At 48.1% G+C, this 27,821-nt stretch overlaps 1 protein-coding gene across 4 annotated transcripts in view; it reads left to right on the top strand.

The window, feature by feature from the left end:
• The window catches only part of VPS8 (VPS8 subunit of CORVET complex), a 69,272-nt gene extending 41,515 nt beyond the window's left edge, over window positions 1-27,757 (top strand). For 2 of the 4 annotated variants that reach the window (XM_085069973.1, XM_085069972.1), the window contains exons 34-45: window positions 70-116; window positions 4,034-4,175; window positions 4,776-4,865; window positions 5,293-5,335; window positions 6,099-6,202; window positions 7,264-7,342; window positions 8,621-8,703; window positions 14,736-14,816; window positions 16,164-16,333; window positions 16,909-17,077; window positions 26,314-26,394; window positions 27,067-27,757. In XM_085069973.1, coding sequence (XP_084926099.1) covers window positions 70-116; window positions 4,034-4,175; window positions 4,776-4,865; window positions 5,293-5,335; window positions 6,099-6,202; window positions 7,264-7,342; window positions 8,621-8,703; window positions 14,736-14,816; window positions 16,164-16,333; window positions 16,909-17,077; window positions 26,314-26,394; window positions 27,067-27,222 — 1,245 coding nt within the window. In that variant the 3' untranslated portion in view covers window positions 27,223-27,757. Of the gene's footprint in view, window positions 1-69; window positions 117-4,033; window positions 4,176-4,775; window positions 4,866-5,292; window positions 5,336-6,098; window positions 6,203-7,263; window positions 7,343-8,620; window positions 8,704-9,891; window positions 10,031-14,735; window positions 14,817-16,163; window positions 16,334-16,908; window positions 17,078-20,914; window positions 21,742-26,313; window positions 26,395-27,066 lie in introns of those variants that run through there. The other 2 variants (XM_085069974.1, XR_014854146.1) reach the window with 2 other exon arrangements.
• The last annotated feature ends 64 nt before the right edge of the window (window positions 27,758-27,821 follow it).

Raw genomic sequence — 27,821 nt, 5'->3', positions numbered from 1 at the left:
AGTTCAGGGATCACTGCTTTACAGCATATTGTTTAAAATAACAATACTCTCTCACCTCCTGTTGGACAGGACCGGTTCTTGCTCTTCCAGTTCCTGAGGAGTCTCCTTGATCCCAGGTATGTAGACAATTGGACTTTAAAAACTACAGCTTGAAAACATGGATTAAAAATCAATTCCTTTGAAACAGTGCATCAATAATCAGCCCACAGCCAAGATGAGGCTTAGGAAAGGTGACCTGCTCCTCGGAGTGCCCAAAGTTGAGAAGGACAGCCCAAAAAAGTGTTGTGGGGAGTGTCTTTCAGGGGAGCCCCTGCCAGCCTGGGAAGTGCTGTGGGCTCCAGTACATGGAATGTGCTGCTTCTGGCACATGGGTGGGAACTTGGGCACTGCTGCTCCAGCTGCTCCAGAGGGCTGTGGAATGGTTCCCTGGGGCTGGAGCTCCCATTTCTCTTCTCAGCAATGGCAGCTTCTCTTCCCATCCTGCTGCTTTGGTTACTTGACCGAGGTGCCCAAGTTTGACATAAACAGAAGAGCTTTTTGGTCAGCCGACATTTTAAATTTCTGTCTTGTTTCAGAACTGCTGCCATATTTCACTGCAAGCTCCTCTTTTTAACTGCTTGCCTTCTCCATCTGCTCCTGTTCTTTTGGTGCTTCAGCACTGAGTGTTCTCTTTCTGTTGCATCAGTATCAAATGCTACAAGACATTTATATATGCACAGATCTGGTTGCTTTCAAGCAATTGTTAATAGAGCTGAGGGAGAGATCTTGGTTTGTCAATTAGCTACAAATTAATTGTGCTTAATGAAGAGGAGGAGTAGGAAAAGGCAATATTATCTAAATCCAAGTGTCAATGTTTCAGTTTTTGTTGAAGTGAAATAAAAAGCATGCTTTGGAAGCCAGGACCTGGAATTAATCAATCACTTCCTGGAATTTTTTAGCATGTAAATTAAGGAAAGAAACCCAACCAACAACCAAACCAAAGCTAAAACTCCAAACATATGTTTTGTTATTTTCTGAGTTTTACAGACATGTTTGTGTGGAAGGTGTTCATTTCCACACCTTCTGTCTTCTCAGGGGTCAAAACAAAATAAAAAAATATCTTTGGGTTTTATAGGAAAGAAATTAGATTATTTAGTTAATAAATGATTAATTGGGGGGGGAAAGGAAGTTAAGCAGAAATGAAAGCCAGCTGGATGTTAAGTAGGACTATGTTTATTCTGTGGTATCACTTGCACCCAGTGAAGGTAGTAATTAACCTGGATTTTAATCTTATGCACAGAGTGCCTCCCATAATCTCTGAGTAATAAATGTATCTAATTTCGTTCTACCGTAATTAGAGCTAAATAGACCCATTTCTGCTGTAGTTACCTTCTAATCACAGGCAACACGTGATGTGTTCAAACCAGCAATGGGAAGCAACTCTGTGCATCTGATCTTCCCACAGGCCTCTGCTTTTCACTGAAGGAGGATATTCCATGTGGTGCACTAGGCCACATGGCTTTTTCTTAACACTCAGATCCTGAGGTCTGTTCTCAGTGGTGTGAAGTTGTTTTCTTCTAATACCTATTGAAAGGAGCTGAACTGTAACCTGGGAGAGGCAGGGAAGGAGGGGAAATCTTGCTCTGCAGACCTGAGTGCAGATACACCTACACTTTGTAATATATTTATACGCAAAATAGTGATTAGGTTCTTCTGAAAACATCTGTCTCTTTACAGCCAATCTAAATGTTTATATGCTTTTGTGAAGCAAAATTCTTGTTAAAATAAAGACTCTTAGAGCAGTAAATGAGCTTTTTAAGGTCTCAAACACAACTGATTGCTTGATCATGTGGGGACAAGACTCATCGTGCTGGCCTAGCTATCCAAGTTGGTGGAATTGCATTAGGGATTAATTTGGCCCATTTAATTTAGCTAGAGATTTATTTTTAAGGAGGTGGAAGGGGGAAGGGAGGAAACAGGGTTAATAGGAATTGCCTGGGGAAATTAAAACCAAATGTCTGTATGTTTGTAGCATAAAGCAGCCCCAGGAAACAGAGAATGTAGTAGGGATTGCTTGGCTCATTAATCACAGTCTTTGTTACATTTCCATTTTAAACTCTCAGGTTTTTTCCTGTAAAAAACCCAACACAGTGGACCATTGTCTGTTGGCATTTGTGTTTATGTATTGTACCAACAATATTAACTTATTTAGCAACCTAGTGTTCTGGGTTTATGAATGTAGTAACAGACTCCTAAACCATGAGAGTCTGTCCCAAGGGCTCTCCTCTGTGCCCAGCTGCCCATAACACTTGAGGGGCTCCTTTGTACCAGATTTTGTCGGAAGTCAGTGCTTCTCTCTTGCTTTTTGGAAAGACTATGGCAGGAGAGACATTAGATGTGGTTATATTGGAGTGAACACATTGCCATGGAGCTGGGCAGGACCTGCAGGTCTCAGGACTGTTGATTAGTTTTAGAAATTATCAAAATCCAGCTTTCTTTCCATTGTCTCTTCTCTGTGTTTCTTGGTGAAATAAATGGTTGAGGAAAGGGGGAGCTTGCTCATGAAATCATGAATACTTGGTGCCAGAGCTATTAACAGACTTGAAGTTTGCTCTCATGCTATAGGTGCATGACTTGCCATTTTTCCTGTCTTGGTAGACAGGAGATAATTTTTGATAGAGACTGTTTTATTTCAGTCTACTCACAGAAAGAGGAGAACGCTCACTCCCTTGCAGGCACTGGGAGAATTTACAGGGTGTTTTTTGTGGGAGGAGTGGACGGTGAGCTCAGAATTCAGGATTCTTGTTTGGTCCTTCAAGGTCCATTCTTTGCTGTCAGAATACAATAGTTTGGGCAGAGTTTTTGTAGAGTTGTGCCTATACTTTGCACACTGTGATCAGTACCTGGATGAGGCTTTAATTTCTAGGCATGTTGCATTTATAATAATTGAAATCACGGTAAGCTGCTCTTGGCTTGCTCAGGGCACAGCGTTCTCCTGGCCTTTCTAGAATGATAATATTCCTTTTGTAGCTCCCAGGAAATAGTGGATATTGGATATCAGACCTTTTCCATTCCATGGCTGTAGGGTTTGCACACTAAGACATCTTCTCCCACCGAGGAATTTCTGTTCAGAAAGATAACAAAACTCGATAGACACACCCTGATCCATTTCCTTCCCTAGCAGGAGCTTCAGAAGAGGTTTAAAGCCCTGTTTCCTGGACTGGATAAACTTCCACTGTTTCTCTGTGTGATGCACCAGTCCTAGAACTGCCGTGGGAAGTCTAACATGCAGTGGCAGAGAGCTGCTGTTCATTTAAGGGTTGCAGGTGCTGTGTCTGACTCCAGGAAAGCATCATCCTTTCCTTCCTCACAGAAGTCTCCTCCTTCACATTGCCCTCTTTAAAACCAAGATCAGTAGGAAACTCAGGACAAAGGGACACGAGCACTGCTCAAAATTCTGTTTTCTCTTCTGTTTCCCTCACATGAGGACTTCGTTTAAGAGTGAGCCCAGGGATTGGAAAATGGGGATGTTTTCTCTAAAAGAGGTATGTGTTCCTTTCTCAGTGAGGTAGATCAAAAGGATGAAACATTAAAATGTGGTAAAGGAAGTCAGACGAATTTCAGGAACAATAATCAAAAAGCAAGAAAACATTTCCCCAAACACTTGCAGAGCAGGTCTGTAGGACACAGACAATCAGCATCTGAACAGAGCACTCGGACCATAAGGTTTCATTGAAGCAATGAAGCAAATTCTTTGTGCCTCTTTGCCATGGAGTTGCTGGAGATACATCTGTGCTGATCTCTTTCTTCACAGGAGTCTTTGAGAGTTTAATTTGTACTGAAGCATCAGGAGAATATGTTGTGGAACAAATGAAATGCCTGCTGAGAGACCTCTAGCACCAGTAACTAGTAGAAACAGCATAATTTTTCTCTTAAAGATTTTTTTACTTCTGTATTAAGGACAAAAGACAATACACAATTGAATAAGAAACTCTTCTTCCCAGCCAAATTTCTGGGCTAGAATTTGACTTGACTTATGCCTGTTTTATTCCAGAGAAGGCATTAACCAAGACCTGCTACACCTCCCACCCTTCATCACTGAGCAGTTCATCGAGCTGCTCTGTCAGTACAGCCCAGACCAGGTTTTGGAGACACTCAAAGTTCTGGAATACTGCAGACTGGAGGAAACCATCCAGGTAGGAAAAAGATGTGAGGACAGGGGCCAGGGGATGCATTCAAATCAGCTCCTATCTCTTTAAACTTCTATAAAGGTACTTTAGCTTAGGCTTGGATTAGCTCCTGGATGGTCTTCCGATCTGTTTCTGTCCCTCTGAGCTGCTGAACTGCTCTCCTGCAGCACAGTTGGATATATTTAATAGACTGACTCTGAGTTGGGTCTCAGGGCTAATAAGAAGGGGCCATTAGTGCTCTGAAGCTGCTGAGAAACTGCAGCGTAGAGGGTGGCTGTGTTGGTGCTAATTAGTCATGTTGGTGATACATGGAATCATGGGCCGGGGCTTTTTGGAGAGCAACACTGCCAAAATCTGCCTTGTGCTGGGAGAGCGACTGTTCCTTCCCTGTATGGAAATTGTACCAGTAATTTTTGAAAGCTGGTGGTGGCAGTAGTGCAAGCTGAGAAATTAAAGGAGATGCGGGAGAGCTGCTCAGCCTGGATAAGGTGCCTGTGAGCATAGCACTCCCAGCCCATGCCATCTGCTCAGCATTGTGTCATGGATAAACAAACATTGGCAGTTTTCTCCAGATGCACATTTACCTTTTTCTTCCTTTTAACTCAGATAACCCAGAAACATCAACTCCATGAGGCTTCTTCATATTTACTGGAGAAGAAGGGAGATATCCATGGTGCCTTTTTGGTTATGCTTGAGGTACAACACTTCCAAATCCAGAATGTGGCATTGTTGCCACACCATGCCATCAGCATGGTGGCCTGTGCTTAGTTTGGGTTCTTGCTCCTCAATTTGTTTGCCACTAGAATGCATGCAAGCATTTGCCTTCTCTCAAATACCAATATACTGAGGTGTCTGCAGACTCAGAACATTAGTATATTTTTCTGAAAATCCTTCAAACATTCAGTAGATAATAGATGCCGAAATCTGTTTTTCATAGCAAAGAATCACCTTTCAGCTCCTGCTTTCCTTTCCATATTTGGAAAGAAGTTTATGCCATGTTAGTCATGCTGGGGAGGAAAATGGGGGTGAGCCTGTGTACCCACACCTTTGACAAACATTTCTGTCAGGATTCTTGGGAGTAAACTCCCAAGTTGACTGTTCTGTGTCGTCTCTTCTGTTTCAGCGATTGCAGAGCAAGTTGCTGATGCTTACTCAAGATGATGAAAGTAAGAGTTACCAAGTTAAATTCCATTTTCTATTGAAAACAGATAGATAAACACAAAAATGTGAAACACTTGTGTCTGCCGGCTGGTACGAGATTCTGTTTCAGGCATTGCAGTGTCACTGTTTATATTTACATGGCTGTGGTAGTTATTTGGATGACACTCCCTCACTCTGGTGTTCTGATCTTGGTAGAGACCTTGAACACTGTGAGGGATGGTTTGTGTGTGTGTGTTGCCCTGTCAGCTTTTCCCATTGGGACTACTCTTCTCACTGGCTTACCAGGCACGTTTCCCATGTCAGAATCCGTTCAAACTCATTTCTGAGCTTCAGCTGACATTGTATGGGAACAGTGATGGGACACAGCTGGGAGTAGCTTTTTTGAAAGCAAATTTCTCAAATAAGAATGTTCTGCCCGCAGAAAATGAGTGTATGCACAGATGCGCTGTTCACTAGCCCAAGGACTCATGGGCACCTAATTAAATGCAGTGCCCATAGTTGTTACTTAATTGTATCCTAAACTACAGCTAAGATCTTCTTTATTTGATTACATGTAATGTTTTATTTGCCCAATTTATTGTGCTATTCAGGAAAAGTGCCAAAAATCTGGACTTGTCTTTATGATGTAGTTGCTGACTGTAGTGAGCAGACTTTAGATGAACAGCATGATTTTATTTTGCAGAAGGATTGGTAGTTAGCTTATCTCATGGGAGTTAACTTGTCTAATAGTTTTTATAATTGTAATTTGTTTCTCCCCCTGACACTTAGGCTCAGCTGAACCCTCCTTGCTAGAAAATATTGAAGATACCTTAATGAAAACAATTGCCCTTTGCCAGAGGAATTCACACAGTTTAGATCAGCAACAGCGAGAGGTAAGGTAGTCAAAAAATGTGTCACTAAAATCAACCAAGGCCTCTGTGTCTCCTGAAGTTTTGCCTCATGTGCCTCTGGCTTTCCCAGTCCTTTGGACACTGGGATGTCCAGGCAGTCACTGTGTGCCTCTCCTTCTGCTCTCCCCGTGGTTCTTCAGGCTTTGGACCCACAAAAGAGAAATCCTCACTCATGAGGATGAAGTGCAAAACAAAGTTCAGGTCAGAGGGAGGAAGGGGTGAGACCACGGCCTCTCTCCCTTTCCAGCTGCAGATGGAAGTTGGGCACAAATGTCAGTCAGACACTGCAGAGGCACTGTGAGCTCTGAGCCAGCTTCCTGGTGGCACAGAGCTGCTGCTGCTGTCACTGTGGCTGCAGAGCCTGTTCACAGCCCCTGCACTGAGTGTCAGCCTGGGCTCTGAGTGGGGAGGCAGTGCAGCTGCCTTGAGCTCTGGCAGAGGCAGCTGCCTTTGCCTCTCTGCTCCCACTGAGGTTGCATTTCCATTCTGCCCACATCAGTGACACAGAGGCATCTTTAGTCCTAGGATTCTGCATCATTTATGTAATTTCTGAACTCAGAGCTGATAATGTTGTTCCCATGTCTAAGGAGGCAGCATGGCTGGAAGTCAAGAACTCTGCAATTTCTTCATGAGTGCTGCCCAGTGTGAGAGCACTGCCCAGGAGAGAGACCTGCTCTATTTCTTCCCTGCAATGGTGTCACTGTACAACAGATAGGGAGAGAATTTAGATGTCCCTTTCCATCTGGGATCCATTTACTGTGCTACCCACTCTGTGAGCTGTCTCTGCCCTGGAGAGTGTGCCTCTCACATGGATAAGTAGTTGGGGACTGAAAAAGGAAACACATTGTTGTCACAATTCCAGTAAAGTGCTTTGCTCTGAGGTGACTTTACCAGATTTCAGCTCTGTCCCACTGCAGTCATCAGAAATGCAGTTCTGTTCTCAGACTGTGAGTCTTGGCCAATCGCCTCTGATGTTGCTCACAGCTCATTTTTTAGCACTGCCCTGTTCTTACTGGCTCTTTCCTCACATTCCATTATTCCAGGCCCTCTGGTTTCCCCTGCTGGAGGCCATGATGTCCCCACAGAAATCCTCTGGTTCTTCACAGTGTCCATACTCTGAATGTGAGTACTTTGGCATTTTTGACCCCAAATAGTAATCAAAAGTTGTGTGTTGTCTCTTCTATGATGAATGAACAGAAGAAAAGTAGTTCTGTTCTTCCATTTCTGAATATTCTGGTCCCTGACATTCAGGGAGCTCAGGTTGGGTGTTTGGTAGGCTGCAGCTGTCAGGTAGATAGGGTTTTTTAATTTATTTTGTCCTGAGTGGGAGAGGAGCCTTACCATAGGCTGTGCTAATGAGCTGGTTGCATTGAGGATGCTCTCTGAAAGAGCCAAGGTGCACTGTGTATACAAAGGCTGTGTAGGTTGTGGTCAGCACTTGAGGAACTCCTGATGTAATGCACTATTATTGTCCATGCCCAGCCCTTTTGTGCACCTCTGCCTCCCACTGGGAAAATCAGTGGGACTTGAATACACCTAAATACAGCTAAATTCTCTACTCCACTTCTGAGTCAGCAGCACACCTTGAACAGCCTCCCGTTGCGGGAGAGATCAGAGTAGTTAAAAAGAGACTCAGCTGCTTTGGTCTTGACAGTCCCCAGCACAGGAAGGACATGGAGGTGCTGGAGCAAATCTGGAGGACGTGTCTGGAGGGATGGAGCAGCTCTGCCGTGTGGAAAGGCTGGGAGATTTGGGTTAGATGGGATATTGGGAAGAAGTTCTTCCCTGTGAGGGTGGGGAGGCCCTGGCACAGGGTGCCCAGAGAAGCTGTGGCTGCCCCTGGATCCCTGGAAGTGTCCAAGGTCAGGCTGGACAGGGCTTGAAGCAACCTGGAATTGTGGAAGGTGTCCCTGCCCATGGCAGGGGGTGGGACTGGATGATCTTTAAGGTCGTTTCCAACCCAAACTACCCTGGGTCTGTCTGAATAATGTCTCTTGCTCCACCTTTGCTGAGAATCTAGGAACAAGTTCTATGCAAAGGTCAGTGCTAGGAATTTTTAGAGTCTGTGGGCCATAACACAGACAAAGATCCAAACTGGAGTTTGGTAGCAACAGGGAAAGAGAATTGTGGTGCTACCAAGTAAGTCAAAATGTGGGTGTTTACTGTAAGGGGTGTGGGGGGGAATGCAGAGGCATCATGGGGTCAAAGCCTTGTAAACACCCCTTCTGCTGCAGAAAGCTGTATGTGCTTAGTCCAGTATGTGCAGGAGAAAAAACATAAAAGCTATTTTCAAACCAGAAAACATGACCTGAAGTAAAACTCTCTTTATCTGTAAGACTGATCTATCTTTACTCCTGGAATCCTAATGATCTGCTGTGGCTGTTATGTTTGACATTCCAGCTTTGAAGAGTTTGACAATGCAAGTGCTGAACAACATGGCTGCATTTATTGCTCTTCCCTCAATCCTGCAGAGAATTCTCCAGGTGAGTTCCTGAAGAGAAGGAGGTTTCACCAAGCTCTGCCATTCTGTTACTGGGAAAAGGTATTCCCAGGTCATTAGAGGTCAGATCAGCTAATCGTCTATTCAGTGTTTCAGTAGAAGTTCTGTTGGTGAGACATAAGGTGTAAAAGCTGAGAGAATTATCTTTATGTATTATGTGGGAAGGTAATCAAAGTAATTCCTGCAAACCAAATAAAATACTGACTTGAAGGTTGCAATTACTTTGAACTGATACTTTAGGTTTAGGGGCAAAGCCACATTGAATTTCCCCAAACTTGGCACTAAATTTGAAAGTCTTTTAGTAAAGGCTCTGTGATGGACAGTTGTGAAAACACTACAGCAAAGTGTGTAGGATTTGGAGAGAGATCATGCTTGGGCCCAAAACATCACTGATGATGCAATGTTATTTTAGAGATGCAGTTAGTGAGTAGCAAACTTGCAGAAGAACTGATTTTAAGTAGGATCTTGGGTTGAGTGATCACAAGCAAATATAACTGGTTAATTTGCAAAACAGATAAAAGCTGATGTTGGGATTTGATAACAAACCTTGAAAAAGGCAGAAAAGGAATTAGAAGGATTGTCTGTGCTGTGGAGTGGATTGAAGGGTTGAGACACTGTCGAAATGCTGTTCAGGGTTTCTGTTCAGGTGAGAGAGGAAAAGGGTGTACAGGCTTCACAGGGGGAACACACTTCTGGCAACCTCTTGGTTTGATCTTAATATTGCACACAGTCTTGGGTTTTGAATGAAGTCCTAATTATAAGATAGCAAATCATGTTGTAAGAGAGTGGATAAAAAGTGTGTTCAGTTGAAATGTGGTTTTATCAAAGGGAGGAAGTGTCAAGCAAACATAATGGCTCTTCAGTAACTTACTTAATCTACTTTTAGCTGAGGTTTTGGTATAATTTCCTGTTGGGCTTTGTTTGATGTTTAAGGTAGGAAATGATGGAGAAGCTGTGAGTCAGTGGGAGGCTGCCAATGGAGGCTTCCCTGGGTTGTGCTGAGAGCTGCCAGGATGGGGTGGGAGTCAAAGCAGTGACCACTGTGCAGATAACACAGCTGGGAGGTGTGACAGTGTCGAGGAAGATCCCGTTCTCCTTTGGGATGAAGGGAGAGTCTTGTTGGCAGTCTTCAGATATTTCATTCTATTTCTGTTCTGATGGACTCTTTTAGCAGGAATAGAAAATCCCTTTTCCAGAGGCTGGCACTGATGTCCTGGAGGCAGCAGGGGAGTGAAATTTCTTTGTCTGTTGTAGAGGGAAGTGCTTGGTGTGATGGCTGTGCTGGGGAGGCTGAGGAGATGCTTCATCAGGTGAAGTGCTTTACTGGGGACAGAAATGGGTCAGGCATAACTGAGAGCAGCATGTGCAGCTCTGGTCACTGGGTTTGGGGGCAGGGGGGAACTGCTCCTGCCCATTCTACCTCCCTGGTCAGCCTGACAAATTCAGTCTGACTAAAGAGAGATTTGGAAAGGCAGATTTTTTTAACAACTACAGAAAAAAACGATGACTTCTTAAAATGCAGAGAGAAGGGCTGAATTCCAGGTAAAGAGCACTAGTAGCAGAATTTCACAAAATGGGGACAGTAATTGGTACCTTGTAGCTCAAAAACAGGTGTAGGGAAAATAACATCCTAAAGATCCAAGAGAAGATCCTATGGAAGGGGAGGTGGTGTTGATTTACACGATCTCTAAGTTCACTTTGCCTCTTAACACTTCTATAGATTTCACTCACACCCATGTATTTGCAAACCCCTGAGGTGTGTGGAGTGAGTGATGTGACCTGGATTGTCTGTGGGCAGCAGAGAGGGTGTGAGCCCCTCAGTGCATCCTGGGGATCCTCTGCCTAATGCCAACAGCTCAACTGTGTCCTTCAGAAATCGCTGGCTGTTTAAAGGTCGATTTTTGCCTCTTAAGCTCGCTTAAGCTTCTCCCAGCTTCTCAACCTCCTCCTTAGGAGATGGGCCCTTCTACTGAGAGCTTGTCTGTGCTGGGTCTCACCAGTCTGCTGCCTTCAGTGCCTGGCATCTCCTCTGGAAACAGTGTCCTTTGTTACAAGACAGACCCTTCATTGAACCCTGTGCTCTTGTCCTTAATCCCCCATTTCCATTTACTCTGCCTTCACACAGCCCTTATTCCTGGGTTGCTGGCACTACCCTGCTTCATCTCACTGTTGCCTGTGCATTTGTGGCTGTGTTGTGTTAAACACTTGCTCCAAAGCATTCAGAGTGTGCCTGTGGGAGGTTTCTGTTGGGATTTATTTGGATACACAGCTTGGCCTTTAGAAGAACATTGCTTTGAATCCAGCTGGGTGGTGGTGTTGGGATGGTGATGAGCAGGTCTTACTCTGTGGCCGTGTCATGAGTGCCCAGCTCAAATGTTCAGAGATTCTGAACCCTGGCCCTGCTGGGGATCACAAAGCAAACTCCCTTGGAGCTAGGCAGCAGAAAGCACTGGATTTTTTGCCTCCCAGTCGTCTGCTTCCTTGGGTTACCTGGGAATGCCATTTAAGTGCCCTGCAGGGGAGAATCACATGGCAGGCACAGGTGGTGCTTTCCCAGACAGGGAGATCCCTGTGTTGTGAGCCCTGGCTGGGTGTTCCTTTTGCAGAGCTGTGTAGTTGCTCTTTGAAGCCATGTAAAATTCCAAACCCTGGTGCCAAACCCTTCTGTCTCGGCCCTGAGCTCTCTGCAGGGCACTGAAATATGTTACTGATGTGCCACCTCAACTGTGACCATGAGGAAATAGTGAAACCAGCCTTTCTGGGCCCTGGGTGCATACAGCCTTTCCCAAGCCCTCCAAATATTTTGGTGAAATGCAGAATTACAAGTGGTGCTTGTCTGACGGGGCCCTCAAATGCTGTTCCAGCAGAGCTCAGGGCTTGGTGGTAGAGCATAGACATGCTGGAGCTGCAGTCTGGGAGGTGGCACAGCTGCCCATGAATTCACTGGGGGATTTGTTGGAAGGTGGATAACATCAGTAAACTGAGGTAGATTATCTTGCCTTTTCTCAAAAGGAATTAGAGTATTCCAGTTTTAGCAGACTGTTTTTCTTCCTCTTCTGGGTTTAGCTGCTTACAGATTATACTTTATGCAAATGTTAACTTTGCAACCAAAGTGCTTGGCCAAAGGGCACTTTGTAAGGGCTGGGGCCACACCTGCAGCTTTCCAAGAGAACAGGCAGGCTCCTGGCACCTGCCTGTCCCAGCACCTTGGCTCAGCATTATCTTATTGAAGGCAAGTGAAGTAACAATTGATAGATTTGCTCCTGCTCATCCTTTATAGTGTTGTGGAGTTATTTATTAACTGGGAAGTCTGAACTAACCACATTAGGAGAGATACCAGAGGAATCCTCTTGAGCATTAAGAAAAGTTCCATGGTATTAAGGATGTGAGTACTCTCTGAAGAGGGCTGAGAGGTTGAGTCTTAATTCCCTTACAAAGCTGTAATCCTTCATGAATGTTTTGTAACCAGATGCAGCAGATGTCTCCTATAAAATGGAGAACTGGAGAACCCAGAAATTTAAAAGCTACCTGTAGGAACCTCAAAGAGGGGAAGGAAGGATTCTCTGAAAACTGTTCCAGAGTTTTCAGAGATCCAGATCCAGAAGATCCAGAAAGATCCAGAAGATCCAGAAAGCCTTTCCTTATATTTTTTTCCATTCCTGCTTAGGGCTTTGGCTGTTTTTTCTTCTTAGTCTGTGAGATCAGCACTGGGATTAGTTGTGTGTGCTGTGGTTGCTTTGACCCCTTGCAGAAGGGAGAAGCTGAAGTGAATGTGTTTGCAGAGTGCATTTATTAGCACTGGTAGCAAAGCAAGTGCTATTTCCTGGACCCAGGAAGAAATGGGAAATGGAAGAGACAGAGCTGGCTGAAATGTCTGCATGAGCACCTCTGGGCTGTGTGTGGATCCCTGCCAGCTCTTCCCCATCTGTTTGTTGGTGGCAGCCCTGGGCAGCCAGTTTGGCTCCAGCTCCTGGTGCTGATTCCACATTGCCAGGGCAGCACCAGCCTGAGAGCAGCTGCTGGGATCTGTTCCTGGTTGGTGCAGTGCCTGCTCCGCGCCATGGGATGGCTCATCCATGTCTGGAGCGTGCCTGAATTCCAACCTGAGACCAATTTTATGTGGTGAAATTAATGAAAAATATTCCTCCATAAAAGCAATTGATCCCATGAGGCTTTTATGACTGGAAATTTTGTGGGGTCTGAAGCTGCAATTTAGAAGCATTCTAAGTGCCTGTAGAAGTGACCTGGCAGCTGCAGATGTGATGCTGGAGGCAGGCAGGCAGCTCCAGCCCATCCCATCGGATGCTCCAGCAGGGAATGGTCACAGGCTCACTGCTGGCACCAGGCTGTCATGCTCCAGGTGAGGCTTGGCCAGACCACAGGCCTTCTCTGTAGAGAAGAAAGTCCATTTTCTTCCTACCTGACCTTATTTTTAGACATCATCAAGCATGACTTGAGGAAAAGAAAGCAACTGAAAGCCCCCAGACTTGGGTTCTCTCTCTGCAAAGCTGGAGGTGGGTCTTTATTCTTCTCTCTTCTTCACACCTCCTCTTCCTCCACTGTGTGTCCAGACAGGAAAATGGTGACTTTGAAAGTCTGCAACTGCAGCTTAGGAAGTTTGAGCTGCTGTATGGAAGTGGTGGTGCCTGGACAATTTGTGAGTGACCTGTTGGCCATGTGCTTGAGGACTTTAAAAGAGTATCTGCTGGCTGCCAGTCTATCTGCTCTGTGCTCTGGATCACATTCCTGCTGTCTAGAAGTCCTCTGTTCCTCCCTAATCCCTGCAGTGACTCAGTGCAATACACTCCCTGTGCTGTGCTGCTAAATGGTGCAGGCAGAAGGGAACCTTGGAGTGTTCAGGCTGTGCTGTTCACCCAGCAGAAAAGGAGCCTGTGCAGCACATCCAGCTCTTTGTGCTTCCTCCAACATGCTTCAAATCCACAACTGGTTTTGACTCAGTGCTGTTACTCAGGGCTGATTTATTTAGGTTCGAACGTTGGTGTTTCTGCCTGTCATGTTGCCCGTGAGGGCTGTTGTTCAAGAGTTCCTTGACTTGCTTTCTGTAGCTTTGGTCCTCCCTCAGGGTGTCTTGCAGTGTAGCTTCCATGCTGCTTTAGTTGTCTTTGTCAGCTGCCTTTTTCACTCTTGCTTCTCCTTGCCCAGTCCCAGCATGGAATCAGCCTTTCTCATACTCCTTTTCTCATTTATTTTATCCAGAGCTTGTTTATCCTGCTCCTGTTTCTGTTGTCTCACCGCCATTCTTCTACTCTTTGGGTTAGTTTCCTTTCCACATCTTGCCAGTCTGTTTTTGCCAATGTCCTGCCTATCCCACCAGACAGCTTCTCAGCTCCCTGCACAGAGTGATGCTTCAGGAAGTGCCAGGGTGGGTGTACAGGAAAAAAGGGTTCTTTGGGCTGGAGCAGGCCCAAGGAAAGGGGAGATGCACAGGCTGATGACCTGTACCACAGCCCTGTGCTTGTGCTGCTGGGACATGGCAGTAAAGCTGCTCAGGGCATGTGGAAATCAGCCCTGCAGCACCAGGAGAGCCACAGGGCCCTGTTCCCTCTGACAGCTGAGATGTGGGCTCAGCAGTGACTTGGGTGTGCTCTTCCAGCCTGCAGCTGAGGGCTGTGGGATAAGCCTGGGGTGAGGCACCCCTGGCTGGGCAAGAGCACAGGGCAGTGGGGGGGATGGAAACTGGCTGGCCATACTGTTCCCTTCAATATTTCTCAAATGCACTCTCTATTCAGCACCTGCAGCTCCTAAATGGAATTTCCAGTTTTGACCCAGGCACAATTATTTATATTGATGTTGTCATCTACTGAGTTTTGCTAATTACTGATTTTTCCCATCAGTACATGGGATTATTCTGCTGTCCCTGTGCATGTGCAGCATATTTAACTCTGCAGACGCAGCTTCTGTTTGCAGTTCCAATCCAGAGAATAAAAAGACTAAAAAAGAATCAGAATGGTCATATCCTGTGATTCAACTTCAGCTTTGCATTTCTTCATACAGGATCCAGTTTATGGAAAAGGGAAACTTGGAGAAATTCAAGGGCTTATCCTGGGAATGCTGGACACTTTTAACTATGAACAAGTAAGTTGCCCATGTTTCTGTTCTGTCCACTGCTGCATGCAACGTTATTTCAGCTGCCTGGCCTACTGCTCTCCCTCATTTGTCATTTCTGTCTGAAGGGCAAAGTCAATGGACATGTGGGTGATTCCTGTGTGATTGGGGGATTGGGAAGGGAGAATGTTCTGCTCACAGATTGCAAGTGAAGGGACTGACAGGTACATGGTGAATACCTCTGCAGCTCAATTCTGTGTTAAATGTACCAGAAGGATAAACATCTGCTTTTTCTCCCGCTCATCCTGCAGTTAGGGATTCAAAGGCAGAAAGCTGATATGTTTTGTCTTTATATGCAGCTTTAAATAACAGGTTTTTAAATTAGACTGTTTTTACCCTTCCCAGTGGTAATGCTGCACTTCTTTAGTGACCTGATGAGATTTCATCTTCATCTCAGTCCTGCTTTTCTCAGTCCAGTCCCAAGTCCCAGGCAATGCCCACACTTCAGCAGTTTCCTGAAACTCCTTTTCCCCTAAACAGGATGCACAGTGTTCCTCCAACCCCCCCTGCCCCCCTCTCTTTCATGCTGCCATCCCAGCTGCTGCTCAGGGCAGGCCCCTGGGCACCAGGGCATTGTATTTCAGCCAATGCAGAAACACAATGGGAAATAGCTTTGCTGTGGAGGCTGAACACGAGGAGCCTTTGTCTGTTTGGGTTCTTGCAGAAGGTCTGGGCAGCTCCTGTCCCCTGGCCCTGCCTGGCAGCTCTGGGACAGGCTGTGTGTCCAGGTGGGACCCTCTGGTGCAGCCTTTTGCAGCTGCTGCTGTGGAGTATGGATGGATCAGGGAGCAGAGCCCCTATGCCTGGGAGAAACCTGACACTGGAAACTCGGGGTGGTTCTTTGGGCTCTTTGAAAATGGGCATCCATTGAGAAGGACAAGCACATGAGCAGTTCAACGTGTTTTTTTTTTTTTGTTTTAACAGCCATAAAAAGCTTTGATTTTTTTTTTTTTTATCAGCACATTTCTCCTAAAATGGGATGTAAGCAGTAGCTTGCCAGGTAGAAGGGGAAAAAAAGGGTTTGGTGTGGAAGATGACAAAATGAGCCTGCCATGCCTCTCTTAATGCTCTTGGACAAAAGTCAATACAGGCCTTGTCTATTTGAGAGTGCACAGGAATTGCTCCATTAACGTGTGATGAAAGGATAAGTGTTTTGAGGTCAGTGGCTAGAAAGTGTAGAAGGGGAAGTGATTTTATTGGATTGTTTCTGCTCTTAGTGAGCTGCTCAGCTGCTTGTTCTGAAGAACTGGTCGGCAGGGAGTTTCTGCAGTCTGGAGGTGCCAGACTGACCTATTCTGTATGTTGTCTTCCACACAGACCCTTCTAGAGACAACCACGAGTCTTTTAAACCACGATCTGCACTGGTCCCTGTGTAACCTGAGAGCCTCTGTCACCAGAGGACTTACCCCAAAGCAGGATTACTGCTGCATCTGTCTCCAGCAGTACAAAAGGAGGCAAGAAACTGCTGATGAAATCATTGTTTTCAGGTAAAGTTAAGGGATAGAGTTGCAGCTGTGGTCATGTTAATAGTTTTAAAAGGGGAAACAAATTTACTAGTTGGCTTGCCTGAGTAATGATCTGTATTCCTGGGAGCACATCTCCCTGCTGCTTTGCACTGTCAGAGGGCTGGCTAATCACACCCATCAGAGCCTGCTTTGCATGCAGCCATCTCTGCCAGGCTGGGAAGAATTGCCTCCCAGTTCTAGGAGCTGCCTGTCAGTTTTCTGTCCCCTCTCCCGGCAGTGCACTTTGGTCCCAAAGTGCAGCACCCTAGGCTCATTTGTGTATTTGTACATCTTGGATCTTTCACAACCCTGGCATCTTCCATGTCCTGTCTGTGACCAGGTGTCTGTAAAATAAGGTGAAATCGTTGTTACCTTGGTGTTGTGGTCTGTGCTGTATCAGCAAATGGGCATCCAGTGTTGATTCTGTGAGTCTGGAAATGCTACAGGAGGGTGATCTGTATTCTCAAATACAGCCTTTCCCCACTGCCCAGCCCCTTCCTCTCCACAGTACAGGGGGGGTTTCCCTGCTTCCTAGCACTCACTCCCTCTTTTCCCAGCTGTGGGCACTTGTACCACTCGCTGTGCCTGCTGAGCAAGGAGTGCGGGACAGTCACCAAGGGCCTCATGAGGTGGATGTGCTACAAATGCAACTCGAACAAGAAGGGAGGGAAGCTGAGTGAGAACTTCTCAGAGCTGAAAAAAGGGACTGCAGCATCCCTGGCACAGGTAAGGTTTGTGGGGTGGTTTCCCTTTGTGTAAACTTCCATCATCACTTTGTTCTCTGTCTGTCTGTGCCTCCATACAAGCCTCTGATCAGTACCTGATCTGATCTCAGCAGCTCATTGGTCACTTTTCTGAATGCCAGTTTGTTTTGGTGGGGGTACTGCAGTGGAAGTCATGGAAAATTTTCATCCAGAAGGTCTGAGAGCTGGTGTGAGGGGCAGCTGGATGCTTGCAGCTGATGGCGGGGACAGTTCCTATTTAATTATTTTTAGGTGTGTTTTATATAAAACTTAGATTAAAAGCTGGCACATTCCTTGTGGCTGGATTGTGGAGCCTCTGTTCCACCTTCCTAGCAGATAATCTGGCCCAGGATAAAGGGCTGGGATTGATTTGACTCACTAAGTGCTTGCACAATGTTTTAAGAAACTTCAGTGTAACCAAGATTGATGCAGCTGGATTTGGGTGAGAGAACAGAGAATTCATTTGTATTTATTGTCAGTATTTGTGCAGTGGAAGTTTCATCATCCCTGATTCAAACAGAAGTGCAGCCTCAAATATGCATGTCTTTTCCCTGGGCTGGTGCTGTGCATGGTAAGCCCCAGTAACAGGTGGTTTGTTGGGATGCCTTTAGGGATGTTGCACGTGGACAGCTGAGCTCTGCTGCTCCAAGTGGCCCCAGGTGAGGGTTTGTGCCCAACTGCATGGGGTACTTTGTGCTTTTGTCACTGTACAGATGTGCACAGAGCAGCCTTTTCACTTCTGGAACTACAATAATTCAATCTTGGAGTATGTTTTTATAGTAGTACTTTGGTTTTGTTGTAGCAGATGATTTTAATTCCTGCCAAGCCCATCCTGATCAAAAGCTGGCTAAGGGCCTTAGTCAGCTCCCGTCAGCTGCTGCACTCACAGGCTTTCTGCTTGGGGGAGACATGGGAAGAGGGAATCTCACAGGCACGTGTGGAACACCATGCAGGCTCTGCAGTCAGGCTGTGTTAGTGTTTGATTTGGTGATAGCAGCAGAGCTCTCCTGGGAGCTTGGAATCGACTGTGCTCCAACCAGGCTGAGCAGTGTGTGTGTCCTGTCCTGCTGCAGCGGGGTGTGGGCACTGGATCTAAGGCTGGGAAGGTTCAGCAGCCCCACATTTCACCCTTTGCCCCACATGAGTGGGTGTAAAGGGGGCTGACAGGCTGGGGTGTAGTTTAAAAACTAAAGGCAGAATTAAGTACTAAAACTGCATTCAGCATTCAAGTGCCTGACACTTGATTCCAGTGCTTTATCCCTGGGTTTCTCATGGACAGTCAGTCAGGGAGCCCCTGTGCCTCCCCTTTGAGATCAGTCTGACTTACCCTGTAGAGAAGGAAGGGGAAAATGCTCCACATGCCATGGCAGTGACTGGGGTAGGAGGAGAAGATGCTTCCTTTTGTTTTACTGATGAAAATGAAGGGCTAGCTGGGACTCAGGACCTAAAAGGAGATGTGAAGAGACTGGATGGGGAAGAAGGGTCACAGCATGGATCATGTAGTGCTGGCTGGGAAATGTCCATCCCAGTATGGGATGCTGCCCTGCTGCTGTCATGTGCTCTTGGCAGGGAAGTCAAGGCTTCCTGTTCCACACACACAGCCCGGCCCAGCAGAACTTGGCCTGGGTTCAGCAGAGCCCCCAGCATTGCTCAGGCCCCCAGCTCCCCCTTCCAGTGTCCCAGATCCTCTCCAAGTCTGTGATGTTCCTCACGTATCTAAATTGCAATATTTAACTGTTGTACTCGCATGTCATCAAACTGTTGTGCAGTCACAGCTTTAGAAAGCTGAGTATATTTAGACTCTGCAATGGACTGGAGAATCTCCAACTCCTGCAGGAAGTTTGTTTGCTGAACAATCACTGCACAGCAGTGTTAATTAACCCTGGGAGGTAACGATTCCTCCAACTTGGTGTGGGCTGAGTTACAGAGAAGACTTTCTGTGCTGGGAATGCAGGCTGGGGGAGATGGGGCTTCTCTGTGTCCCCTCGTAACTCTGCTGGCCCCAGCCAGACCCAGAGCTCTGAGCTGGACAAGTTGCTCTGGCCTCCACAGCTGCTGTCTGTGAGCAGGAAATCCCGAGGGAGGTCCTGCTAACACAGTTGTGCTTCCAGCCCTGCCCTCCCTGGATCCCAGAGAGTCAGATCTGGAGCTTCCAGATGCTTCTGCACAGGGATCTGTGGGGAGGGTGTTTGGTTCCAGCCCTGTCCTCCCTGGATCCTGGAGTGCCAGCTCCAGAGCTTCCAGGCCCTTCTGCACAGGGAAGGGTGTTTCCATGCCACCCCTTTGAAGACCCTGAAAGCTTAGTTCCTCTCTTGGCAAAGTCTAATAAGGTTTTTTTCTGTTTTGTTTTTTTCTTTTTCTTTCCATTGGGAAATCTTCAGTTGAGGTATTTATCTCCTATGGAAGCCTTGAATTAGTAGAGTCATGCTGAGAAATGCCACTGAGCATCTGGAGTGCATTTCACAGCACTAATTCTGCCCTGCCCAGGCAAAGGCTGTCAGTTTGAATCGTGCAGTGTGGCTGAGATGTGTATGTGAAACGACAGCCCAATAGACAGCATTCCCTCTGCCCCTGTGCTCTGTGTGTGATGCTGGGGCCATTCCCTGAAAGTGGGGAGCTGGAGAGATGCCACAAGGCAGCAATGACCTGTTATGGGATCAGACAGCATGGATTTAAGTGGAGACTGGCTGGGATGAGTGCTTGGCACACTTTGCCCCAGCCAAGGGGAACAGAGAGAAGGGCAAAGAGGCTTTTCTTTCATCTGGTTCTGTTCCCAAAAGTTTGTGCTTTCCATGTTACCCCTGAGCCTTGTGGGCTTCCCAGGGGTAATCCTTTGGGGCTGGAGGATGAGTAGATAGCTGCTCTAAGGTAGCTTAGAGCATATCTTAAATGAGAGTTAAAAGTAATGGGAACTTGTTTTTACGATGGGTCTCTAAAATGCTTGCAAAGCTGTGTGTTTGTGTTGTGTTTGGTGCTCGCTGAGGCGTGGGGGTGAGGGCTCAGCAGCTGAGCCACTGCCCAATTCCTGCTGGAAGGGCTCTGGGTATCTCAGTCACTGATTCTCAAAACTCATTTGCCTCATTTCAGTGAGCTAGCTCGTGTTTTCCAGTCCTTCTGCCAGCCTGTGCACTGGGGATCAGGGAGAGGGAGAGTCCTGGCTCCTGGGCCATAAGCCCTGCCATGAAGCCCTGAGCTGCCACACTCTGGTTGTTCCGTGGCTGAGGAGTCCTGAGCACACTGTTGTTGCAGCTGTCCAGATGGCAAATATGTTTTATTCAGGAGTTTAATCTTGTCAAGTCACGCCAGGATGGACAATGGACTTGATCCATAGTTAATCCAGTTTGTCAGGCTATACCTTTGGGCTCTGTCCTGCAGCTTTCCAGCGTCCCTTCCTGTGACAGCCTTCCAGAGCCTCGGGAACGACTCCCCTGTGTGAGGAGCTGGTACCACATCCCTTCCCTGAGCTTCAAGGTCCCTCTGCGCCACATGCTTTCTGTTGGGCAACAGTGAAGGTTTAGGGTAGACTTTCACCAATACTTATTTTAGAGCTCGACAGATGTTACATAACCTCCATCCATCAGGAGGCAGAGTAGTTGTTACTGTTTTTCATGTAACAGTGACCATCAGTTATTAACTTGTCTCCAGCAATATAAAAAACTTCCAAGGGCTTTGTAACTTTAAAAATATGCAGATGTGATTCCCCCAGTAACACCCTACAGATAATTAGTGTTTTATACAGTGACAAGAGTGGGCATTCTCTCCCCTGTGGACAGTGTTCTCATGTACAAATGAACTAAACAAACATCCTTTGGCTTTGGAGGTGGATTCCTTCTCTTCAGCAGTATGCAGGAAATTTATGTGAAGAAGGAACTGGAGACACAGAACATCTCTGTTAAAGATTGCTTGTAATGGAAAGAAAAGTAATCTAGTAAGAAGAAAATTGAGTGTAGGAGTCTTCATGAGGAGGTAGAGGAGGACTGGTACCAAAGCTAAAACTGAAAACTAAGTACAAACTTTAAAAGACTGATTTGAAAACCAAAATTATCCTTCAGCAGCTTTTAAAACAAAATTGACTGTTTTCTTGTGCTTATATTGGAGGAGTGGGTTCGTTTTGTTAATTTTGTGGGGTTTTTTGAGAAATACCAGAATGAATTGTAATCATGTCCCCTCACCTTCCTTCAGAGCAATCTGCAGCCTGGCAGAGCGCTCATTCCACTCCTGCAATCCAAAGTCTGGCACTCTGGGGCCTGTGAGAGGCTGACAAAGAGCAGGGACAGCTGATTCCAAACTGCCTGGAGCCAGGAGCAGCGGGACTGGTATCATCTGGGGAAGTTGGGTCATGGCCTGGTTAAGAGCAAAGATGGCAAAAAATTGCAGTGGGGAATCTTGGCTTGACTTTACATCTTGATTTCTAAGGAACTATTCCTATGGTTTGATGAAAATTCCTTTCCTTTTAATAAAACATTCCAGTCTGGGAGGATGTGTAGCACAGACTCACTGAAATGCAGTTTCAGCTCCCGGCTGCTGGGCTGCAGGCACCTGTGGATGTTCCCACCAAGTGCAGCACTCCCTGTTGGTAGCAGTTGCATGAGCTGAGGCGGTGCCCCACAGCCCAGGATGTGTCCATCAAGATCCAGCACAGCACCAGGGAAGGGCAGGAGGTCACTGCCTTCACAGAGGGGCCTGGGAGCAGGGGCATTTCCCAGGGAGGCTGTTCCTCGGGCTGGGCTGGCTCCTGCTGCTGCTGGAGAGGGGCTGGCTGCCTCCCCTCTGGGAAATAATTAACTGGCCCAAGGTTAAGGGTGCAGCTAACTCCTGCCTTTGACGTTCCTCTGAGGGAGGGGAGCAAAGTAAAGGGAAGCCAAGGCTTTGGCTGTTGGTAGTTGCTCGATAGGAGGGTAGGAGAGGGAATTTTGGCTGTGCCAGTGGTGCTGGCTGTGCCAGTGGTGCTGGCTGTAGGTGAGGGTGCAGTGGCTGTTCTGGACAGCAGCATTGGGAATGCGGGGTAGCATCAGCATCTGGTAAATTCCAGCAGTGAGGACCTGCAGTTCCCATGCCCCCCTTCCAGCCCCTGGCACAAGGAGATCAGTGTTTTGTGGTCTGTGTGTGACTTGGGCACAGACAGCTTTGGGCAGCTGCAGCTGAGCTCCCGGGGCCAGAGCTGGGCTGGGCACATTCTGGACCTTCAGGATACACAGCAGTGCCAGGCTGCTCCCAGGGGTCAGGAGGGACAAAGGGAACAGATAACAGAGGTGTTCCCTTGGTTTTCCATGAGGTTTGGGGTCACATTACTGATAAGCCTCTGACAAGAGAGGTCAGTAACCCTTACACCACACAGGACTTCTCCCTTCTGTGTGTCTTTACACAGGACTTGAGGGAATGGCTGGAGCTGTGTCAGGAAGGTTCAGGCTGGATATCAGGAAAAGATTGTTCTCCCAGAGGGTGGTGGGACACTGAACATGCTCCCCTAGGGAATGGCCCCAAGGCTGCCAGAGCTCCAGGAGCATTTGGACAATGCTCTCAGGGTGGGATTGTTGGGGTGTCTGTGCAGGGCCAGGAGTTGGATTCGATGATCCTTGTGGGTCCCCCCAACTTGGGACATGGTGTGATTACCTTCCTTTTCTCTCCCCAGCTCCTGCCCTTGAGATAGCATTGCAGCCTTCTCTGGTTGGCCCTGTGAGATCTGTTCAACAGCCTCTTGGCTCATCTCCAGAAAATGAATTCTCTGTATGAGGCCTCTGAACTCTCAGGTGCAGGTGCTGAGCTCAGCCCTGGCACAGGCCTATTGGGCATCATCTTTATAATTTAATCCGTGTGCTACCATGCTTCCCTTGGAGACTGCTGGATGAGAAATGAGCACTGTCTACTGGGCCATGGTGCCCAGTGAGGATGTGTGGGAGTTGTGTTTTTCTAATTAGCCCTGAGCAGTGTTATTGCTCCCTTGGCTGAAGGCATCAGCAGCAGTCCAAGGGAATATTCCAACAGTGCCTGGTGTAGGCAGGAGCAGCTGCCCCAGAGCATGTGTGGGAGCACAGGGATGGGCCTGTGTGCTTCCCTGTCCAGCACAGACAGTGCCCTCCTCTGCCCCTGTCACTGCAGTCTCACATGGCTGCAGCAGTGGCTCTGTCAGAGCACAAACAGCCCTGTGCTCTCCCAGGCCCTGAGTGGGAGGTTTGCTCCTCAGGTTCAGCTAAGTTCAGCTGGGGATTCAGCTGAGACATCTGTCTTTCCGCTGGTGCTGCCGAGGAGTAGAGGCCAGGGCTGTGTGACAGATTGGCCGTGCTGGGGAGGCTGCCCTGCCCCGGGCAGTTGGGGCTGTTGGCTGCCTCTGATGGGAGCAGGCAGGGCTCCCCTGCTGCCAGACCCCTGTGTGCCACCCCAGGTGTGGCTCTGCAGATTCTGAGACTGTCCCAGGGCAGGTTTGCCCAGGTCCCGACAGGTAACCTGCACAGCCACAGGCCGGGTGGTGCCTGTCCTGGAGCCTGGCTTGGCAGGGGCTCTGCAGAGCTTGGCAGCAGCAGGACACTGCTGTTCTCAGAGGGGGATCCTGGGGTTTCCCTGAAATTCCTTAACAGCTCTGTAACATCAATGTCATTCTAGTGACTTTGGGTCACAGCCTGCCTTACTCTCTTTGGTTGATTGTTCCAGGTTCCTAGGAGTAGCCTAAGAACAGCAGGGCCTTATCCTACAGAAGAGAGGTGGATTTACTTAGTGTAGCATTAATTGGCTGAGCTTTCATTAAAGCCCTGAATTTGGGTTTGTAAGCTGATAAGCCATGGTGAAGCAGGGGAGGGAAGGCTTGGTGTCCATTACCTGTGGGCTCAGCATGGTAAATAGGAACATGGGGGTTTCCTTTGTTCCTAGGAATCACAAAACGCAGGACTTCTGGGTGCATCTCCCTGTGTTAGGGAGCAGCTCCTGGGGCAGTGGGGTGCTCTGAAGCTCTAACTGACGCAGCAATGTCTTGTGTGGAAGAACTGGCTCAGGGGCAGCTCTGGGATGGGTCTCTTGCCGTGACTTCAGACGGTGTCTCCACTCAAGCTGCTGGGATCTGCTTTGCTTAGGCACTGGCTCACAATCGAATTTGTAGCTGTTAAATTAAAGATAAATGCAGGCTTGGGAGGGCTGTGTGGTGACTACCAGAGGGGGTGGAATATGTGCAAGAAAAACGTGCAGTGGAGATCAGCATTAGTGGTGGAATCTAGGAGAGCTGGAAAAAGAAAAAAGCCTTTCTCCTTCCTCTTGGCCCAGATCCTCAGGAGATGAATTATGTCTCCGGGGTTCTGTGTCTTGTCTGAGCCTTTCCAAGGGGGTGTAGGGATGTGGCTGGAAGTGGGCTGGAGGTGCCGAAGGCTCAGTTCTGGAGCTGGCCAGCCCATTCACTGGCCATTCCACTCACTGTGGAGTGAGCCCAGCACCTTCCACTGACACCTGAGTGCTGCTGCTGCACCCTGGGAGCCTCCCGTGGCTCCTGAAGGAAAACATGCCTTTAGTGACACGGTTGAAAAAGGGAAAGGCCTGGTAGCAGTTGTTTCCATGACAACAGAAAGAATTGCCTGCAATATTTCAGCTCATCAGCCTGGGAGCAGCCTGATTGATAGTTACGTACATGTGGTAGGGAGAGAGCAGGAGAGGGGAGGCCAGTTATATTGCATTTTCCTTGTCCTTGAATGCCTCTGGCCACAGCAACTGTGGAGGGCAGTTTTCCCTTGCTTTTTGTGTTTTCCAAGTGAGGATGACCTGCGTGTCCCTGGGAAGCACCGGTACAACCTGCCAGCCGTGGGTCCCTGACCCTCCCTGTCCCAAGCTCCCAGGTTCAAAGCCTGTGCTGGGTGTGCAGGGAATGGGGACAGCTGGCTCCTTGACTGGCAATCAGCAAATAGTATTTACACTACAGAGAATATCCTGGAGGGGAAGGAGTGAGTTTGGCAAACATTTCCAGCAGAAGCGATCTGCACTCGGGACATTGCTCTCTTCCCAGACTGATGATCAAAGGCAAGATCTGCCGGACTTTGGGACGGTCTCAGAACTATCCAGGCATCAAGAAACCCATGGGGGCTCAGTGCATCTTCCATTGCCAAAGAGCTTAAAGTCAATGCAGCTTCAGTCAGTATCCACTGTCAGGACTGTGGTCTTTTTGGTTAGTAGCCCTTGGGAAATTTGTGTTTTGGGGAAAATATTTGAGCGTTCCCTTAAAAATAGAACTCCAGAGACAACAGATGCCAGCCAGCCTGCTGCTCATGAGGGTGGCTGTTCTCCTGGCTCCTGTTGGGGTTTCTTGATGATGCTTTTGCTTTGCAATATGAGCAGAAGCATTCAAAATAGAAACACTGTGGTGTGATAAATGGAACAAACCTACAAGAATCTGTGATGCTTTGTCATCTCTCCCTGAGCTATGTAAATGGTGCCGTTTACAGCAGTTTGAATGTGTGCAGCCCTGCCTGCCTTAGTGCTCTTGGTGCAGCTCTGGGCCCTCTCTTTGCCCTCATCTGCAGCTGCCTCTCACTGCTGGGGGACACTAGGCCTTGTACCCCACAGCTGGGCAGTGCCATGGCCTGGGGCTGCAACTGCTGTGTGATTTACCTTGCCCCACTCCTCCCCCCCACCTTTTCCACTCCTCGTTTCCCAGCTTTCAGTCTGTAACACCCCCCTAGGGGACAAGAGAAAGGCCCTCAGGGTGCCATTAGTTGTTTCTAGCCGTTGGCAGAGCCGTGGCTGGGGCAGCAGGCACAGAGAGCCCTGTCTCTTCGCAGTGTTCATGTGCTGCTGTGTGGGGCTGAGCGGGTCTGGGACACAGGAAAGGGCTGGGGGGAACTTCTGCTGCTGCCTGGGAAGGAGCCTGGAGAGGCTGCTTGGCCACAGAGACCCATTACTTCTCTTCCCAGCTGGCTGTGAGGGAGTTTTCCCATGCCTTTTCTCCTTCCCCAGAGGCATCCCACTACCATCAGTCAGTTCCATCAGGGACAGAGCCCAGCAATAACTCACTGTGGATGCAGGGGTGTGACTGTCCTTTGGACAAGAACAGGATTAAATTTTTTTCCCCTCAGACCTGGGGTGCACATGGTGGCTTCATGCCAAGGGAAAGTCTTAAAGGAAAGGCTAAAAAGGCCTCTCAAACAGGCTGTGGACCAGCTGCTCCAGACCAGGAATGAATGCCTGTGTGTAGGAACTTGACACCTTGCTCTGTGTGGTTTCTGTAACCTTCTCACTCTTTCTCAGACAAGTTCAGAGTCTGTGTTAGATCCTCAGCAAATCCAAGCCTTTGACCAGCTCTGCCGACTCAACCGAGGCACATCCCGGGTACGTACCCCCCATTTTCCCCTCTGCTTTTAAACTGGTGACAGGCATTTTTCATGTTGCCAAGCCAGACATTGGCACTGACAGCAAGGGCTCTGGCTCTTCTCCGAGGTTTGGTCTAGTGCTGGCCCTTGGCTGTGGCACACTGCAAGGCAGCCACACTGGGGAATTCACTGGCAGGGAAACCATGGGAATGCATCTGGCTTTCGGGCTGGGCCTGAAAGTGTCCATAGGGTGATCCTTTGTGGATTTGTAACTGAGCTCCCCTCCAGACAGCGCAGCTTGCGCAGTCATTCAGAACATTCCCTCCTCCCATACCCGTGCTGTCCCAAGGAGAGTGCAACTCCCTCTGTCCCTGGCATTTTTCTTGTGCCTCCTGCCAGTTTTGGCTGTGGTTGTTGGCACTTCCAGTTCTTTTTGGGTTTGCTTTTCAGTTATGTGACTTTTTTAAAGTCACAGTTATGTGACTTTAAAGCAACGTGAAGACCCCTGGAGAGATGTTCAGTTGAGGACTGTTGTCCTGCATGGAGCTCTGTAGGGTCTCTCCGTGCCACCCATACCCCTTCCTTTACCTGGGCTAAGGTTTCTCTCACTGCTGCAGGGATACGGTGACACCCTGGGCACTCTGTGTCCTGCAGGAGTGTTTCTGGGCTGACCAGGGGGTTTTCCTTACAGCTGGCTCTCCTGACAGAGCTGGCACGCGGGGGCCACGGTGGCAGTGACAAGCACGGGCTGCTCAGCGTTTCCCACGGGGACCCAGCCACCAGCAGCGTCTTCCAGAATGAGAACTTCCAGCTGCACCTGACGCCTCCTCCGCTGGCTGAAGAGTAGAGCTCCTGCTCTGGCTGGGCCACGGCTGCCCCTGGCTCGTGGTGCTGGGAAGCCTTTCCACCACCACCTGGGATTTTTCCTGACAACACCCTTCCCAGAAACCGCTGTGCTCACTGGGCACTGGTGGGTCATAGCTGGGTGATGTCCCAGCTTGGCTTTGAGCTGGAAGCTGGAACTCCGGGACAAACCCCAGTGTGCCAAGGCACGGGGAGGGCTGCCTGTGCTGACCCAGGGGCTCGTGGCAGCAGTGGGAACTTTTCCAAGTAACTGAGTCAGCTTTGCCCCGCTGGTGGAGCCTGTCCCAGAGCCCGTGTCACAGAGCTGTGCTGGTTCTGTGGCTGTGGCCACACCCAATTCTGTGTTCTGCTCAAAGCAGGTCTTCTGGCAGGGCCTGGCCCTGCTGTCTTGTGGCAGCAGCCATACAGAATGGGCAAACCTGGACAAGGCTGAAGAATGCAGGAAATGATACCTGTGTGGGCAAGCTGACCTGCACATGCTATGCTCTACCAACCCATTAAAGAGGCCCTTGGTTGAACTTGCCTGTGAGACTTCTGCACTTCTGTGAGTGGGCTGCTGGTAAGAGAAAGATAAACCTTGTC

Source organism: Lichenostomus cassidix, chromosome 9, assembly GCF_008360975.1.
Source record: "Lichenostomus cassidix isolate B80296 chromosome 9, HeHo_3.0, whole genome shotgun sequence".
In the NCBI taxonomy this organism is placed as follows: Eukaryota; Metazoa; Chordata; class Aves; order Passeriformes; family Meliphagidae; genus Lichenostomus; species Lichenostomus cassidix.
This window is presented reverse-complemented; position numbering and strand designations above follow the sequence as displayed.